Source organism: Microcebus murinus, chromosome 8 (assembly GCF_040939455.1).
Source record: "Microcebus murinus isolate Inina chromosome 8, M.murinus_Inina_mat1.0, whole genome shotgun sequence".
NCBI lineage: Eukaryota > Metazoa > Chordata > Mammalia > Primates > Cheirogaleidae > Microcebus > Microcebus murinus.
In genome coordinates, this window is record NC_134111.1 from 96,688,548 (window position 1) to 96,707,193 (window position 18,646).

The 18,646-nt window shown below is 38.5% G+C and overlaps 1 protein-coding gene across 3 annotated transcripts in view; it reads left to right on the top strand.

Annotated features, from left to right (window-relative positions):
- Nucleotides 1-2,322: 2,322 nt before the first annotated feature.
- DAW1 (dynein assembly factor with WD repeats 1) overlaps nucleotides 2,323-18,646 on the top strand; it is a 40,457-nt gene continuing 24,133 nt past the window's right edge. Inside the window, exons 1-5 of one of the 3 annotated variants that reach the window (XM_012749490.3) lie at nucleotides 2,351-2,432; nucleotides 2,893-3,057; nucleotides 12,801-12,873; nucleotides 14,926-15,070; nucleotides 16,564-16,622. In XM_012749490.3, the coding sequence (XP_012604944.2) occupies nucleotides 12,806-12,873; nucleotides 14,926-15,070; nucleotides 16,564-16,622 (272 nt within the window). In that variant the 5' untranslated portion in view covers nucleotides 2,351-2,432; nucleotides 2,893-3,057; nucleotides 12,801-12,805. Of the gene's footprint in view, nucleotides 2,433-2,892; nucleotides 3,058-12,800; nucleotides 12,874-14,925; nucleotides 15,071-16,563; nucleotides 16,623-18,646 lie in introns of all 3 variants that reach the window. The other 2 variants (XM_076006001.1, XM_012749489.3) reach the window with 2 other exon arrangements.

The following is an 18,646-nucleotide window of genomic DNA, read 5'->3' on the forward strand; positions in this document are numbered from 1 at the left end:
TCTTAACAAAACTGGAGCCAAATACTTCTGCAATTGTCATCTACGTCGTGGAACATTCTGAAGCTTAGCTTGGCTTGCAGGAAACAAAGAACACTTTTTACTTTGTAATAATTTCAAATTTAATGGAGAAGTTGCAAGAATCATACAAGGAACTCATTCAAAAGGAGCCCTTTACCTAGATTCAACATTTTGCTCATTGGTTTTTATCATTCTTTGATGATTTATCTATCCAAATGTGTACACATATCTATAATTGTATATAATATTTTTTCCAAAATGATTTGAGAGTTGATTACAGATATCATTCCCTTTTATCCCAAAACAAATCAGTGTGTTTTTCCCAAAGAATAAGGACATTCTCTTACATAACCACAGTACATGATCAAAGTCAAGAAACTTAACACTGATCCAATACTATGATCTAAACCACAATCCCTATTCAAATTTCATCTACTGTCCCAATGATGTCCTTTGTAACTAGCTATTTTCCTGGTCCAGGATTTAAGATCATTCAGTGCATTTAGTTGTTCTGTCTCTTTAGTCTCCTTTAAATTGGAGTAGTCCTTCAGTCTATCTTTTTGTTTCTTAACCTTGACAGTTATTTTATACAATTTCCTCAATTTGGTTTGCTGTAATGTTTCCTTATGATTATAATCAAGTAACACATTTTGGGCAGGAATTCCAGAAAATTGCTGTGCCCCCTTTCAGTAAATTGCAATAGCAGGTACTGGATTTCAGTTTGTCCCAATATTGGTGATGCCAGTAACTTTGATCATGTAGTTAAGAGATGTCCAACAGATTTCTCCACTGTAAAGTTACTATTTTTCCAAAGACCACACTTTAAATCTCATGAATGTAAGCAATAACACAGATGAGTGAAATCTACCAAAGGCTCCCTCATTTCTATAAAATGAACTTTGTCCCTCCCTACTTAAATTCTTTCCAGAGTATCTTAATGACTAGAAGAAAGTTTGAGCTGGAAAGGATCTTAGATTCAGGTGGCTCCCTGTTTCCCAAGTGTGGAGTGCTGACTGCTGGTGGGATAAGATGATTTTTATGTGTTGCACACTTGTGTATTAGATTTAATTGTATCACTTAATAGCAATTATTTTTCCAATCTTCTGAGCACATCAGGTAGAAAGGCTCAGTTGGGTGCTAGCCTCTCTTTAAAATCTCAAGTAGTTGCTAATTTTTTCCTTTTCCTTTGATGAAGAAACAAAGAAAGGGAAGGAAAGCAGGGTCTTTGGTGGGCAATAGTATACAGCACTTTGATAGCTTTTTTAAAAAAATCACATTTATTTTTATAGTCACTGGCTCTTTATTGAAAATTATGTAAAATTTTCATTAATAGTAGTAACACATTTTTTCTTTTAAATTACACTTTAAAGAGTGAAGTAAAATAAGTGATTCAATTTAGAGAAATTTTAAGAACCTAAAGAAAATTCTTAGGTAGGGAGCTATGGAAGTGTTAAGAAAATATGGCCCATAGTTGTGAAGATAGCACGGGAATTACTTAACTCTGGGAAATTTCATTTTAGGCCAAATTCTTTAAAGGAAATTGACAAGCTGGCTCGCTGACTCTTCCTCCCTGCAGGTCTCCTGATGGAAATCTGGCAGGAGAAGAACAGATGCTGGCAAGAAAGACAACAGGCCACACGAAGGCCTCCAAAGCCTTAAACCCAGGTTGAGAGCACAGGTGTAGGCTTTTTGCTGTAGGCTTCGGACACACCTGCCTTCCCATGCTGCCCCCCGCGCTCACGAGGTTGCCAACTCTGGTAGTCCTTCACTTTCGTTAATTCTCATTTATCTCATCCGCGAGATGCGGGTGATAATAAGCGGTGCATAACCCATACCTTTGTTAGGACTTTGAGTTTAGGTCTAGAAACCGTCCAGTGCAATGTAGTCAGTCAGGAAATGTAGGATATTACGTTAAGGTCATTTTTCTCTTATGGGGACAGGGACAGGGCAAGAGTTGGGGCCCTGGAATGGTAACCAGGGGCGAGATTTTTCTCCCGCCCCTCTTTATTGGAAACGCAGCGTGCTCAAGTGCATGAGGCCCGGGCTGTCTCCTAGGCCTGCGGTCCCCTGCCATGCCTAGTTCCTCTGAGGTCGCCCTTCGTGAGGACAACAGGGGCCCTCGCCCAGGCCCCTCCAGGCGCCATGACAACACCGGCCCCGCGCAGCGCGCCGCCGCCCCCTGCAGTCCTGGCTCTCGGCTCCGGACCCCAGGATGGAGGTTCCTGCGCATGCGCGCCGCCGCCCCACGCATGTCCCGGCTCTCGGCTCCGGACCCCAGGACGGAGGCTGCTGCGCATGCGCACCCGCGTCCCGCGGCTGTTTGGCTGTTTCCATGGCTACGAAGCCCATCAGCTGCGGACCCGAGAGCGAGAAAATGAAGCTCAAGAGCCTCCTGCTCCGGTATTACCCCCCGGGTACGTGCCGGGTGCCCTTCGCCCCCGCGCCGGTCCCGGACCCCAGACTGGGAGGGTCTGGGCGGGGAAGCGTGCGGGGACCCCAGGGGTCGGCGGGGTCCCGGAGTGGGTGACCGGGTGGGACGCGAGGTCGCGCAGCACTTCCCAGCTTGGGCCCCTCACTCCTTCCGAGGCTGGTCTGTGTTCCTCGAAACTTTAAATAACTCTTTTAGGACGTCATTAAACCGTGCATGTCGGTCGGTCGTCATTTGATTGCCTACTGCGCACACGCTTGTGCTCCGTGCTGTGGGACCTTCAGTTCCCAGTCCTTGATTCCACTGAGTTAAGTCATTCTGAAATAAACCCACAAAATGCTGCAGTTTTAGAGTAGGATATCCTTGCTTAGTCTTCTAGTTTTATAGGTGAGGACACGGTCACCTTTAGAGAATAGATGAATTTCACTGATCACCCATCTTGCTAGGGCCGGAAAGGGGAGTGGAACTCGGCTTCTGCTTCAGAACTCATTAAAAATAAGAAGAATGGAAAACAAAAGTCTGCAAAACTTGCCACAAAGCAGCAGATCACTAACTACATGTGCCCAAAGAAAAGTTTGGATATGAAAGTGTCATAAAGATTTCAAAGGAGGGTAAGATGCTTTGAGGCCAGTTTGATTTAGGATAGCTTTATGAAGGGTGGGACTTGGAGAATTTAGGGTCCAGTATCTCCACTTTTCCAGGCAACACTCCAACTGCCTAGTCAGCATCTCCACTGAGGTGTCCATCAGAGTTCTCAGGATTCCTTTTCTCCAATCCCATCCTAATCCTGCTGCTTCCTCTGGCTGGGCCCTGGCGGTCACACATCCAGTTTTTTGGCAGAAACCTTGGTCGTCATCCTTTGTTTCTCTCTTGTGATCACTCACTGCCCCTCTGTGTACTCTCTCACCCACCCCATTCACGAATTCTGTCAGCTCGTCTTCCAGAATATTCTGTGAATCTATCGGATTATCCTTCATTCCATAGTACAGATTTCTTGGTCTAACATCCCTTCCAGCTACCAGCTTAGTCCAACTCTCCATTCTGACGTCCATCTCCTCTTTCTGGGTTACTTAAGTGAGTTGCCAACGGGATTCATGGGTTTTACCCCTCATCTCCTACAATCTGTCTGCCACTAGCAGGTGGTGGGATCTGCATTTGAGATCTCCGTGGTTTTCCCATCACTCTTGGAATAAAATCCCCACTCTGCAGGATCTGGCTTAGCCTGCACTGCTGACTTCTAGAACCTTACTCTTCTACCTGCACTGTACTGCAGACTTCTCTAGCTGCTTTTCCAAAACTGAAGAGTGGGCCTTTCTCTCACTGTTGCATTCTGGACCAAGCTTTCCCTAGACCTAGGAATAGCTGGCTCCTTTTCTTCATTCATTTCAGTCAATGTCAACCACCCCGACCTTCCTTTCCCATCCAAAGTAGCCCGCACTGATTTCACTCTATGCCATTTCGTTTTTTGTTTTTATGTTTTTTTGGTTGTTGTCTGAAACTCTATTATGTTTTAAATGTCTGCCCCTTTCTCGTAGACTGTAAACTAATACCTTGTCTCTTTTGTTCACTGCAGTATCCTCTGCTTCTACAAGAGATCCTGGGTCACAGGAGGCATGTGTGTTGAGTGAATGTGTGCATAAATGGATGTGTATGATGAAAGAGGTCAGTCCAGGCATGGAAATTGTAGTGAATACGTATTTGAAGTCTCAGGGGGTGCTGCTTCTGCCTCCCTGAAAGAGTGGGACTGGGCAGCAACTTTCTCCAGTGTGAAGTTAACATTTGTCAAAAAGGCATTCATTACCTCCCTCATAGAATTCCAATTAAAATAACATGAAAAGGCTATAGATATGAAAGTATCTATGAAATTTAAATTATATACAGGTATCTAGTATATACGAAATGTTACATTGAGACTAATAGCCTTCAAGCTTTCCACAATTTTCTTTTGGCTATAGTTGCCCATAGGCCAGTGCTGGGTCCCATAAATAGATCGATAAATGAAGGTTTTGTCTCTGTCTCTTTGCTGTGGAGCATAGGTTCAGAATGTGGAGTCTAGGATCACAACAAGATCCTGCTGCTACCTGATTTGATTTTTTGACTTCAGAGGAAATAAACTTCCTTGAAAGAATGTTTTCTTCAGTTTCTCTCCTTCCTTCTGCTTTGAAGTCATTTCTGTCACGTTCTCATCCTCACTGCTCGTGGAAACTGCCCTCTTGAAGATCCCCAATGACCTCCATGTTGCTAAGTCAACTGGCCAAGCCACAGTCCTTGCCTTGTATGCATCTCATATGGGAGTCTCCCGTGGTCTTCCCCCTCTCAGTAAATTTCAGCTCCATTTTTCCACTTGCTCTCAACAAAATTTTGGACTTACCTTTGTCTCCTCTTTTTCACGCTCCATGTCTGGTACAATAGCAAATCTTGTCAGCCCCACCTTCAAAATATATGCAGAATTCAACACCTTCTCCCCTCTTGGACACTATATTCTCTTTAGGGCTAAAGCTTCCTACTATCCACTTCCTAAATCAGTCTGTACGGCAGAGTCAGATGACTCTGTTAGAACATAAATCTGACCATGTCACTCTCTGCTTGAGGCCTCCAATGGCTTTTCATCTCATTTAAAGTAGAGGGGCTGTGATCCCCAAGGCCCTGCAGGGTCTGCCCCCTGCTTGGCTTCTCTGATCTCACCACTTCCTAGTTCCCTCACCAGGAACATTACTCTTCTTGGTGTTCCTTGGACATGGTAGTGTGTGTGCCCACTCAGCTTCTTTTTATCTGTCTGGAATAATCTTCCACTGGACATTTGCATAGCTTGTGCCTCTACATTTTTAAAAACTCTTTCATCAAAAGTGTGTAAAGTGAAACCTTAGGTGACCTTCTTTACTAGAACTTCTATCTTCTTCCCAAGGTATTTCACAGTCCCCTGATATGTCATTTCTCCTCAGCCCTGTCTCAATCCAACAGACCATAATTTTACTCATTTATCTTGCTTAGCCTTCCTCACTAGAAAGAAACAGCTCTGTGAGGGTAGGGAATTTGTCTATTTTGTTTACTACTGTTTCTCTAGCATCTAGACAGAGTCTGGTGTATAAAATAGGTACTCATGCATTTGTTCATATGTTTGTTGAAAAAATGAGCTTAATGACATGGCATGTCCTGAGAACAATGCCTTGAACTCTTCCTGAAATGTGAAAGGGCCAGATAAGGGACCTTTGATGTTCACTCCAGCTCTAAAAGTCTAGGGTTCTAATAACAATCTTGATTCAAGTAAGGCGTGAGACTCTAGTGAGGTTATATTACTTAGCATGCTTAGACATTCAATTTCTGAATTCCAATCATTGGTGAGCCACATTATATGCAAGTTTCCAAAGTACCATGAATAGCTGGTGGGTGTTTTAATAACATTATCAAATAGGAAAAAATCACTCACCACTGAATCATTCCCATGCTACCTTTATCCCTTCTGCATGTAGAGCAGTTTTGTTTTGCTTCCTAATCCTCCCGTTTCAGCCCTCCTATTTTCTTTGGAACAATGTATTGGTCAGGAGCATTATCTTGTTGGCATCCATTGAATTATCCCTCTCCCTACCTAAATTCCTGAGGTCTAAATGTACATAGCAGTTACATGGCTAACTAAACATGGGACATTTTCTTTTAATCTTGGTCACGTTTACTAAGTCAGAAGCTCTGTGCTTTGTGAAGAGTAAGTGTTGACTACGTGCTTTTCAGCTGACTCAGTTAGGGCAACCTTTGTCTTTTATTTATTGTGTGCTGTCCCTAGTTCTTTGACCAGAAGAAAGTAAATAAACATCAATTAAACTGGTTAATATTCTGAGCAATTTAAAGGTTTCTATTGATTTATGATCTAAGAAAGAACACTAATATCATTTGAAGCATACCCTTCTAATATATTGAAGAATTTTTGGAACAGAGGCTTCTTAGGTAAGAATTATATTTATTGCATAATAGAAGACCAAGACTGTTAAGATACTATGGGAGGCTGGACATGATGGCTCAGCCTATAATCCCATTGCTTTGGGAGGCTGAGGTGCAGGGTTGCTTGATGTCAGGAGTTTGAGACCAGCCTGGGCAACATAGCCAGACTTTATCTTTACAAAAAAATAATAAAAAATTAGTTGGGTGTGGTGGCACACACCTGTAGCCCCAGCTGTTCAGGAGGCTAAGGCAGGGGATCCCTTGAGCCCAAGAGTTGGAGGCTGCCCTAATGTGCTCCAGCCTGGACAACAGAGTGAGACTTTGTCTCTAAGAAAAAGAATACTATGGGAAACAATCACTGAAGAAAAACATATATTTCTGGCAGCATCTTTATCTATTTTCTGTTTTTATTCTTCACAGCACATGTCACAGCCTTTTGCTCTTATTGGAGCTCAGTAATCATTTTGCCTTGATGTTTGGTCACAGCAAAGCAGTCAAATGTGCATATTTCAGATTTTGCACTTTATTTTCTAAATCCATTTGTACAGCAATCCAACTAGTTTTTAGTAGTTGGCGTAACAACTTTTAATGTTTTAAATATTTTATTAGAAACAAGATAGTAGCAAATAGAGAAAGCAGACTTTTGTTAATTTGTTTGCTAAAATTTGAAAAATGCATTTTCTTAGGATATTAGATTATGCTGTGTAGGCTGTCAGTCTCTGAGTTGTAGATTATTATTATATTGCTTATTGTTTCCATAATTTATTTGCTCAAATATTTATTTCCTCAATAATAAATGGTACATATTGAGTACTCATATATATAATGTAAAAAACTAAAAGTACAGATCAGGAAAGAAACAATTTTTGATAACAATGATGATAATGGCACCTTGCATTGATATGGAATTTGTATATTTTAAGGTAGGCATCTCATTTGAGTTTTCTAATAACCTCCTGGGGATCTTCATCTTCGAGGGTTTATATTCTAATAATGTTGATCCTTAATCGGTGTTTATGTAGTTCCTTCTCTTGGTCAAAGAACTAGGAAGTGCACACAATAAAAGACAAAGACTGTCATAATAGAGACGATCTCTTGAACGGAGCCAAGTAGCATGAAAATGCCTGTTTCTTCAGGCTTGCTAATGTTGAGTATTATCAGTCTTTGTAATCTTTGCTAATCTGATGGCTAAAAATTATGTCTAATTTGTATTTTTTATTGTTAATAAAGTTGGGAACTTTTTGTTTTGATGTGTTTATTGATCACTGATTCTCAATCAGTGATGTCTCAAAGTGTAGGAGACGGGCCGGGCGCGGTGGCTCACGCCTGTAATCCTAGCACTCTGGGGAGGCCGAGGCAGGCGGATTGCTCAAGGTCAGGAGTTTGAAACCAGCCTGAGCAAGAGCGAGGCCCCGTTTCTACTAAAAATAGAAAGAAATTAATTGGCCAACTAAAAATATATAGAAAAAATTAGCAGGGCATGGTGGCACATGCTTGTAGTCCCAGCTACTTGGGAGGCTAAGGCAGGAGGATCACTTGAGCCCAGGAGTGTGAGGTTGCTGTGAGCTAGGCTGATGGCACAGCACTCTAGCCCAGGCAGCAGAGCAAGACTGTCTCAAAAAAAAAAAAAAAAAAAAAAAGAAAAGGTAAGGGACCTCTGAGAATTCTCGAACACTTTCAGCAGAGTCTCAAGGTCAAATCTAGTTTGATAATAACAATGTGATGTTATTTGCTTTTTTCACTGAATTGACATTGTCACTAATGGCGCAAAAGCAAGGGAAGGTGAAACTGCGGGTGCCTTACCACAAATCGAGGCAGTGATACCAAACTCTAATAGTGGTCATTATATTCTTCACTGACACACACTCATAGTAGGCAAAAAAAAAAAACAAAAAAAAACCAACAACCCAGTTTCACTTAAGAATGTTCCTGATAAAGCAGTGAAAATCATTAATGTAGTGAAATATTGACATACGATTACACGTATTTTGAATATTCTGGATAATGAAGTAGGAAGTACTGACAAAGCACTTTTGCTGCCTAATTAAGTCTGATAGCTATCTTAGGACAATGGTCCCTAACCTTTTTGGCACCAGGGACTGGTTTCATGAAAGACAGTTTTTCCACAGACTGGAGTAGGGGTAGGGAGGGGTGTCGTGAGTAGCAGAGGGAGGGGGGCTGGGCATGGTGTGGAGCTCAGGTGGTGATGAGTCTCCTGTTTCCTAACAGGCCATGGACTGGTACTGGGCCAGGGCCCTGGGGTTGGAGGCTGCAATCTTAGGGAAAGCACATGTGTTTGCTTGAGTTGTGAAATGAGCTAACCATTTTTTGTTGTTGTTGTTAATGGAAGAACTTTTTTTTACTTGAAAAACTGAGAAACAAACATGGTTTTCAAACTTATACATTTAGCCGATATTTTCTCAAAAATGAACAAAGCAAGTCTGAAACTTTCAAGCAAAACTGTTAGCATTTCTTGACAGTGATAAATTTGAGCTTCTAAGCAAAAATTATAATTTCACAAATCTTTTATCTACCACCATGAACTTGACAGCTTATCAACAGAGTTTTCTCATGACAGATATTGGTAGTGTTAGTAACAAATGTGATTTTTTTGATATTGCATGATGAAATATGTCAACAATTAGAAGATATGCATAACTCAGTAAACCTACATTTTTCAAATGTCTAGTGCATGATCATACATGGATCATGCATGGATAAAAGATTCATTGACTGTGCAAGATAGAGCAATGGATTTTAATATATCAGTGTTTGGAAAAGTTCACTGATATGGTTTCAGATTCTACATTGCAAGAAATTATCATTTGTTGAGTTTTAATATAATATAAAATGAATATTTATAATAATCTAAACAGGTTATTAAAATACTCCTTTATTTTCCAACTATATCTCAATGTATGATCATATGTTTTTCTTATATTTTATCCAAAACAATATACAAGAACAGCTTGAATGCAGAAGCAGAGATAAGAATCCAGCTGTCTTTAATTAAAGCCAGATATTAAAGAATTTTGCAAAAGCACAAAATAGTGCTATTATTACTTTTGTGAAGGGGTAAATATAGTTATTTTAAAATACACACTATTTATGTTAACATGTATGAATTATTGTTATTTTTAAACAGTTTAATATTTTAAAGGTTTCCCAATTTTAGTTTTAATATGGAAAATATTATAAAAATGAAAACTTTTCATTGTCCTCAGTAATTTTTAAGAGTGTGAGGTGGTCTTGAGTCCAAAAGTTTTGAAATTTATTGGTCCATATCTATAGAGTTAGTACAAAATGACTAAGAGTCTCTATTCAGGTTTTTTGTTTTTCAGTGCATTATTTCTGTGTTGTTCAGATGGAGTATATTCTATTGATCTGTCGAATCTGTCCTCTGTCATCTTTACTGTTGAGCCTATTTAGCAAAATTCTTATTTTGATTATTGCATTTTTCAGTTCTATAATTTTCATTTGGTTAATTTTAATAACTTTATTTTCCATTTTTTCATTTGTTTCAAGTGAATTTATAAACAACTATTGAAACATTTTTATGAAATCTCTTAAAATACTTATCAGATGATTCCAACCTCTGATTCATCTTGGTACTGGTGTTTGTTGATTCTTCCTTGGCATAAGGGGCGATTTTTTTTTTTTATTGTATCCTGGACATTTTGGTTATTATGACGACTCTTGATCTAAAGCTTCTAATTTGGCTAAATCTGTTTAGATTTAGCATACAGGCTCTGGCCTACTTTTGTGGGCTTTAGTTCTTATGGGAGTTTAATTTCCTAAGCCCTTGCAACATTATTTTGCTTGGCTTTGTTTTTCTGGTACTGTTGAGGCTCCTGCTCAGTCCCTGCTGGTGCAACCTGCAGGGGCCAAAGGAACTTCCCTGGCGTGCCTGCTGTCAGTGGGTGACCTTGTGGGTCGCTCCTGGGCCTGGTTAGGAGGCAGGGAGACACAGGGCCTTGCTGATGCTGCTTTGGTGCCTGTTTGTGGGTTGGGGTTTGAGACATCCCAGGACTTCACTGTTGCTCCTTGGAGGTAGATGAACCATTCACCAATGGCCTGCTTGTGGGGTGGGGTCTTAGAGGTCCTAGGAAAGGGTTGGGGCACCTGTGGCCTTAAGGCTACATGTGGCCTTCTAGGTCCTTAAGTGCGGCCTTTTGACTGAGTCCAAATTTTACAGAAATCTGTATTTTTATTAATCTTTTATTTTTATTAATACCTTTTTTGTTAATCTTTTATAATTTTATTTTTAAAATGAACATATTTAAGATAGAAAAGAAATAAGTTTTAATGAAATAATCCTCCCAGATTGACCAGCACAATTAGAACATTAGTAAGGGCTAAATTGACGGCTGTTACACTCATGATTTAGTTCTAACTTCCGCCACCTGACTGGGGACACTACTCCACGAGGCTGGTCGGTGGGAGTTTATGAGGGTCAAGTGTGCCAGTCTATTATCAGCTTTTGACAACAGTGAACTGCGTTTCTGTTTGAAGTGGACTTTGTCAATAGTTGCACAGGTCCAATGGCATTTTTTAATTCTGTCTGCTTAACAGCCCGTCATGTTAAAGATGACCAAGAGAACGCTGAAGGAAGAAAACAGATTTTTTAATGAGGATTAAAAATTGCAGTATTATCTTGTTTCCGCTAAAGATAAAATGATTTGCTTCCTTTTTGATACTGCGATATCAATATTAAAGGAATTCGGTGCTCATCAGTATTATAATAACACTCATAGGGAACACAAGTATTTTAAGTTAGAGGGAGAGGCGTGAAAAGTTGTATTGCAGAAATCGAAAGATGAAAAGCAAAAGCAAAGACAATTCTTCCAAGCAGCAATAAGACCCAGAAATAATGTCACTGAAGTAACTTAAAAGTAGCTTATGTACTTGGGAAGAAAAGGGAAGCCATTCAGTGATATTTGAAATTGTGAAAGACCACATTGTCGAAGTTGTAGGATGCTTACTTAGACCACAAAGATGTTTCAAAGTACAAACAATTGCCTCTTTCAAGGAGAACCATAACTGATTGGCAGCATGAATTAGCCCTCAACTTAACATAACAACTTCATGCACTACCTCAAAAGAAAAATATATATTAAATATCATTCAGTTGCTTTGGCTGAATCAACTGATACTACTGACTTGGTGCAGGTTTTATACTTCATTTGGGTTATAACAGAAGATTTTATTTGCTATGAAGAGTTACTCACTTTGGGTACTCTTGTGAACAGTACACAGGGACTAGATATCTTGAACAAATTTCAAGGTAAATGTCATGAAGTTGGACTGGATTTGGTAGATTTAGTGAGTGTATGTACAGATGGTGCACCTTCTGTGACAGGAAACCATGAAGGGCTTATTGAAAGGATAAAAAAAGTATTAACAGATCCAGATGCTCTCATTTTTTTTTTCATTGTATCTTGCATCAGCAAAATTTCTGTGTTTAAACCTACTATTGTAAGTGACACTTTGCAACAAGTTACAAGTATTATTAACTATATTTACACAAATGCAACACAACATTGTCAGTTTGGTAACATGCTGAAGTTGAATGATGAGGTATTCAGTGTGTATTTTCCATATCATTCTAAAGTGCACTGGCTATTTCAGGGACAGGTGTTAGCCAAAATTTTATCTCTGTGAGAACAGATTTATGAAGAACAGAATCAGCAATGTGAATTATTGAAAGATTTCTATAGGAATACAGCATTTCTGTATGATATCATGTCAAATCAAAACAACTTGCATATTTCTTTGCAAGGTAAAACTAAGTCTATATATGATATGTGGCAAAAAGATCCAGTGTGTGCAGTGGGGACTGGGGCAGCCTGGGGTGTCCACTGGGGGATTGGACAACCTGCAGGGGCCCCAGTTGTGGGGTAGGGTTTAGGGTTGCCTGGTAGTTATTTGTTAAGCTTTTCTTTTACTGGTATTTTGGTCACAGGGAGCAAGCTTTTTTGTTTCTTGTATTTTGTTTTTTTGTTTATTTCTTTTGTGCTTCCATGCTGCAGGTCCCTCTGGTTCCAGTTTGGGGGTATGTGGGAGATAAAAAGAAAGTACAGGAATCTCACCATATTGTCATTCCTCAAGCCCTGAGGCTTCTAGCCTGCTCAACTTCTTCTACTAAATCTCCGTTATCATTGTCTGTTGAATGATTTCAAGGGTATTTAGTTGTCTTCAGAGGGAAGGACCAGAGATAAGTGGTTCTACACAATCTTGTGGAAGCAGACATCACTGTGTATTTTTTTATTAAAAGTTTAAACATTTTAAAAATAAAAATTAAAATTTATCTTAAATAAATAAAAATAAAAAATTTAAAAATAAAAATTATGGAAAAGCAGATTAACTTTTGGCATAGGTAGTCATGATAAGTGTCTTATAGCATGTTCATTCATTTTTATAGGAATTATGTTAGAATATGAAAAAAGAGGAGAATTAAAGACCAAATCCATAGATTTGCTTGATCTCGAGCCCAGGTAAGTAGCTATATCATGCAACAAGTATTTCATATCCAAAATTTTTATTGGAAAACCTTGTCATAGAGTGATGGTGGATGAGCTGCATAAATTACAGACAATACATTAATTTTGAAAAATTGTTCTTCTTTGGTGTGTTATCTCCTGTTTGTTTCAGTGAGTTTTACTTGAGGGTTTTGCTGAATGAGGAGGAGGTGGGAAAAGGCCCATCACTCTGCTGTTTCATTTCTTTCAAAACAGGTCTTTTTTTTTTTCTTAAAGAAAATAAACCTTTTAATTGAGGATAATTTTAGAAAAGTTTTGAAGGCAACATGCCCTACACCTAGTGTCCCCTGTTATTAGTATCTCAGATTAGTATGATTGCATGATTGCTGAGACAGCATTGATACACAGTTATTAGCTAAAATTCATATCTTATTCAGTTTTCTTTAGTTTTTCCCTAATTCTCTTCGAATCCAGGGTCCCACGTGACATTTAGCTGTCATGTTTCCTTAGGCTCCTCTTGGCTGTTCCCATTTCTCAGACTTTCCTCATTTTTGAAGACCTTAACATTTTTGAGAAGCATTTGTTATTGAGTTTTAAGAATATATTACTAAGCCTGTTATTTTCTAAGTAAGTAAATATTTTGTAAAGGCTGATCGCATATGTTCCTCCTCCTTAATTGTCATGCTGCAGAGATGTTAGACCTAGTGTCTATCTCTCAAGCTTGGCGTGAGCCCAGAGGATATCCCTGGAGTTCATTGCCTTTAGGAAATCTCATGCAAAACTTCCCTTCGAGAGACTGAGTCAGAGCAGTGGTGGGAGCCCAAATTCAGATAAAGTGAAGATATTCTCAGTGGAGGAAAATAAAAAAATAGAGAAAAAATACTGTGTTTTAGGCTTGTGGCCTGAGACTGTTGGCAAAGGGACCTCTGTTACAGGTGATAGGGTTGCTCTCTAGTTTTAAAATAAGCCCAACTGGCAGCACGGCTGGTGAGAAGGACTCTTAATCCTGGAGTAGCTGCCACTGGACAGAGTTGGCATTGGAGGGGGACACTTGCGGGGAGAACAGGGCATGGCTCAGAGGATGGTGGTCTAGGCAGGGCCCAAGTTTTATTCCAGGTGCCTGATACAGAGAAATTACTCAATAGGTATATATATTTTTTTAATCAAGGAAGAAACAGTGGCACGGATAGTGTCATTGAATTTTATCTACAACAATCCTTGTTTAAGCTATTTTCAAGGAAGATGAGGCTTAAGACCAAACCAAAATTGTTATTTTTGTGAATGGAACATGTTACTGATTTGTGTGACTGTGCTAACATGCAGAAAGTGTCTTTGATAGACATTCACTTATTTAGTCAGCAATCATGTATGTGCACCTCCAACATGCAAAGCTCTGGGTTATGTTCTATAAGAGGCTATGAAGATACTAATCATAACTTGTCTGCTTAATGGTCTTGTTGTCTAGTTTGAGAGACAGCTTGTACAACATAAAACATCATATAGGTGGTACCGATAAACTCCCGTATGAGAGAATAACCTCCAGCTGGACATTTGGCGGAAACACAGGTTTTATATTTAAAAAGTGTGGATCCCTTAGTCATTTCCAAAAGGGCTTGTGGGCTGTGAATCCAGGCACTTCTTAAGATTTTGAAGTTCTCTGTAAAAAGCCAGTCACTCAACAGTGTTGTGTTTTCTCAGGGAGATGTAAGATGTAGCCAGTTTTGGTAATGTTGGAAAGTAAATAAATGTCTCAAAAAAAAAAGTATGTGATTTCTTTCTAGTTCTGTTTAAGAATCTGGAAGTATTGTGTCTATAAAAATACTTGAATCATAGATGATACAACGGAGCCACAGTACAAGAAAGTAGCAATGGGAGTCGTTTTCATGCCACCATGCCGTTTACTGATTAATGTGAATTTTTCCCCCAGACACCTCTTAGGAAATATGATGGTGTTTTTGAATTTTATAAATGTTGTGCTTCATAAAGGAATGCAATTCTTCATGCAATAAACACATGGGCAATTTTTGACATAATATAGAAGTAACATTTTTTTTGGGATAATTTCAGTACTGATGTCAATGCTTTAGTAGAAGAAATCCACAAAGCAGAACCTCTAATCACAGCTTCACGGACAGAGCAAGTCAAATTTTTAATACAGAGACTGCAAGAGAAACTTGGCCAGCACGGCAACCACAAATTCTATCTTTTTAAGGTAATACATGTTTTAAAAATACTAGGTAGAAGAATTTCAGTGAACAAATTGATTTTGATTAATCTCTTTTCCCTCAAAATATTTTTATTTCCCTAAAAATAGTTTTCCACAAAAAAGGTTTAAGAGCAATTTATTTCAGTGCCTCACATGTATTTGCTAAGACTACATCTCAATAATTGTTAAATGAATGAGTGACATTCAAAACATTTATTTCTTGAGAGGTTATGTAAAGATTTGTAATAAGTTTAATTCCCTTTTGTAATGGTAAATTTAAAGGATTATCATTATCTATTAAGGTTGTTTTAAGTTATTGAATAATTAAAAATTTTTTCAGTTGGAGTAATATTAAGAAATTGTGTTTCAAAGTATATGAACATTCCATATTTTCTGCTTTCATGTGATCTAAAATATGCCACAGTAAATTATTTATCTATATGAATTATGTAATTTTAATGTGATGTAAATATGTTTATTTTTCTCTACCACTTTTGCTGATTAAATACAAAATATAACAAATGTCATTTAGTACTTCAGGATAAGCTTTTATATTTTCTTTATTTTTTAAACATATATAATAGTATATTCTAGAATTGATTCATGTTACACTACTTTTATCAATATCTTTTATGATCTAAATGTAAGTATTTTAATGAAATAAAATTATTATTTATACACTCACCTATTTGATCTGATACAAAATATCTGGGCACTTTTTGGTAGTCATCCATCCATTCCACTTTCTAGATGATGTTACATGGTTGTAATATCTCTGTTTCCAGAAGGTGGCACTGTTTAACTTCAAATATGAGATCTGTGATGCCTATGCTCTTGTAATTTATTTATTCTCCAAAGGGAACATTTTTGATAGTGAAAGTGGATACTTTTAATAGTTACACTCTGGCAGCAGATATAACTGGGCTGTCCCAGCCTAGCTGGCCACTCTAGTAATAGATTATCCCAATTTATGTACATACATTCAATAAATATTCATTAAGCAGCCACTATGTGCTAGACTTAGCGCTAGACACTATGTGCTTATAGGGATTGTAAGATAAGTAAGACATACTGGGAAGGAGCCTTAGGATTCAAAAAGTAATCATACATTGTAAAATCCATATTTTAAATGTGTTTAGTATATTTCCTGTATACACTGTTCATCCATATATACAAACCTATAAACAATATGTAAAAGAAAATGTTACAAATTAGTGCTATTTGGTATCTTATTTACTAGCCATAATTTACCTTAAAGGTAAATCGACGGAAAACAAAGAGCAAATTATGTTTTTGTAATTATCTGTCATTACCAAATATATTATTTGTCTTAATAATAGAGGCTACAGTGTACTATTTCTCATTTGCTTGGATATTAAATATTATCAATTTATGACACATAATTAAGACAAACCAATCTTCACTGGTTTTAAATTAAAATGAATGAATGAAACTTAATTTGCTTTGAGTCTAAAAAATGGTGTTTTCTTTTATTGAAGGTTCTCAGAGCACATATATTGCCATTGACTAATGTTGCACTTAACAAATCGGGCTCATGGTAAGGTGCTCTTTTTATTTCTAATTTTTAGCACTCAAGTACTAAATTTTTTAAAAATGTTTATTTGTCCAAGGTTCCAGTCAGTTAAGTATGTAACGTGTTCATTTCTCCGATTTCAGTACCCTACTGAACGTTGAGGAGAAATATAAACCCTTTCTCCCACTATTCTAATCTGAGTTTTCCATAATATTTGTGCCATTGTGAATGGGAGGTATAGTGGGATCTCAGCAGATATTATAGCTGGTGAATAACTTGACTCAGGATTGGGTTAGGTGGGGTGCTCTCTTACCTGCCTTGAATGGTTAGGATCAGTTGACTCAGAGCAGGTGTTTTCCGTCTAGTGTAGTGATTTGCAGGATGGCGAAGAGAGACTTCAGGCCTGTGCTCAGAGCCTGGCTCTGGTCAGCTTGGGATCTGAGGTGCTAGGTAGGAAAGATGAGGTGGAAGCCTGCTCGTGACCTACAGACATAAATATAAACGTGTCTGTCTTAGTTTGCTAGGGCTGCCACAGTAAAGCACCACAAAACGAAGGGCTTAAACAACAGACATTTATTGTCTCACAGCTGTGGCGGTGAGAAGTATGAGGTCAAGATGTCAGCGGGGTTGGTTCCTTCCAAGGGCTGTAAGGAAGAATCTGTTCCTCTCTCCTAGCTTCTGGTGGGTTGCTGGCACTGTTTCGTGTGTAGAAGCATCACCCTGTCCTCTGCCCTCATTTTCACCTGATTTTCTCCCTGTGTGTGTGTGTGTTTGTGTCCACATTTCCTGTTCTTATAAGGACATTTTGGATTAAGGCCCACCATACTCTGGTATGACCTCGTCTTAACTAATCACATCTGCAATGACTCTGTTTCCAGATAAACTCACATGCTGGGGGCCTGGGGTTCGGACTTCAACACATGCATTTTGGGGAGACACAATTCAACCCATAACAATGTCGATAGTAGATATGTGTAGAGTTGCAAACTTTAGTCTAAATTGACCCATAGGTAGAGGAAGGCCATGGGAGAAGCAGCTAGAAGGAAATGCCTAGAAGAATAGAATAGAATATTAAAGATACCACTGGCTTGTCATCCTTCTTGCTCAGTTGAGTTTTAGTAACAGTTTGTTTTTACCTTTTATCATTAGCACTTGACGTTCAGATTGGCATTTCAATGTTGTGTACTTTTTTCCTGTGTTGGGGAAATATCTGTTTGTTATGCTTTTGAAGCAATGTTTCTATTTATGTTTTAAAAATAAAGTCTCTTTTCTAATTGAATACTTAAGGAATGACTAAGATGCCTACTATATTACATTAAAATATTAGATGTCAGCATACCAACTATTCTTGCTGTAGCATTAGTCATGTTAAAGGAGCTGTTAATTTATTAAACAGAGTATATTTATTGAACACTTGCTAGTGTGCAGGTCATTGCTCTAGATCCCAGGGATGGTGACGGGCAGAAGTACTAGCATGTATACGAGGAACAATCTGGTAGTTCAGAGACGCGCATGAATGGGACCATGGCTGATGAGGGTGTCCTTCTGGGAGAAGCTGAGGGTCCTGGGCATAGCCAGGGGCTGCTGGCCTTATAGACCCCGAGCAGCAGTCTGAATTTCTCTCTAGATTGCCACGAAGCCATTTAAGGAAGGTTAAAAAAATAGCTCCAGTTTCTGAGAAGAAAATAGATTTTTGAAGACCATACATAAGCCACGACCCACTAGAAGACAGTTTCATTTGTTTAGGCAAGAGATGGAGTCAGTGGAGCTGGTGGGAAGTGGCCATATTAGGGGTGTGTTTTGAGATTTCACTTACAATGTACTGATGGGTTTTGTATGAGAGAAAGAGAGGAGTCAGGGTTGATGCCAAGATTCTGTGGTCTGAGCAACTGGGAGAATGATGCTATAGTAGAGAGATATATTAGAGTTTCAGAAAAAATTACTGATTCATATACATAGTATTTAATTTATATAATTAACCATCATTAGAAAGATCACTCTTTATTTAGTGATTCCTTTTCTGGTTTGAGATAAAATTGATTTTTTTA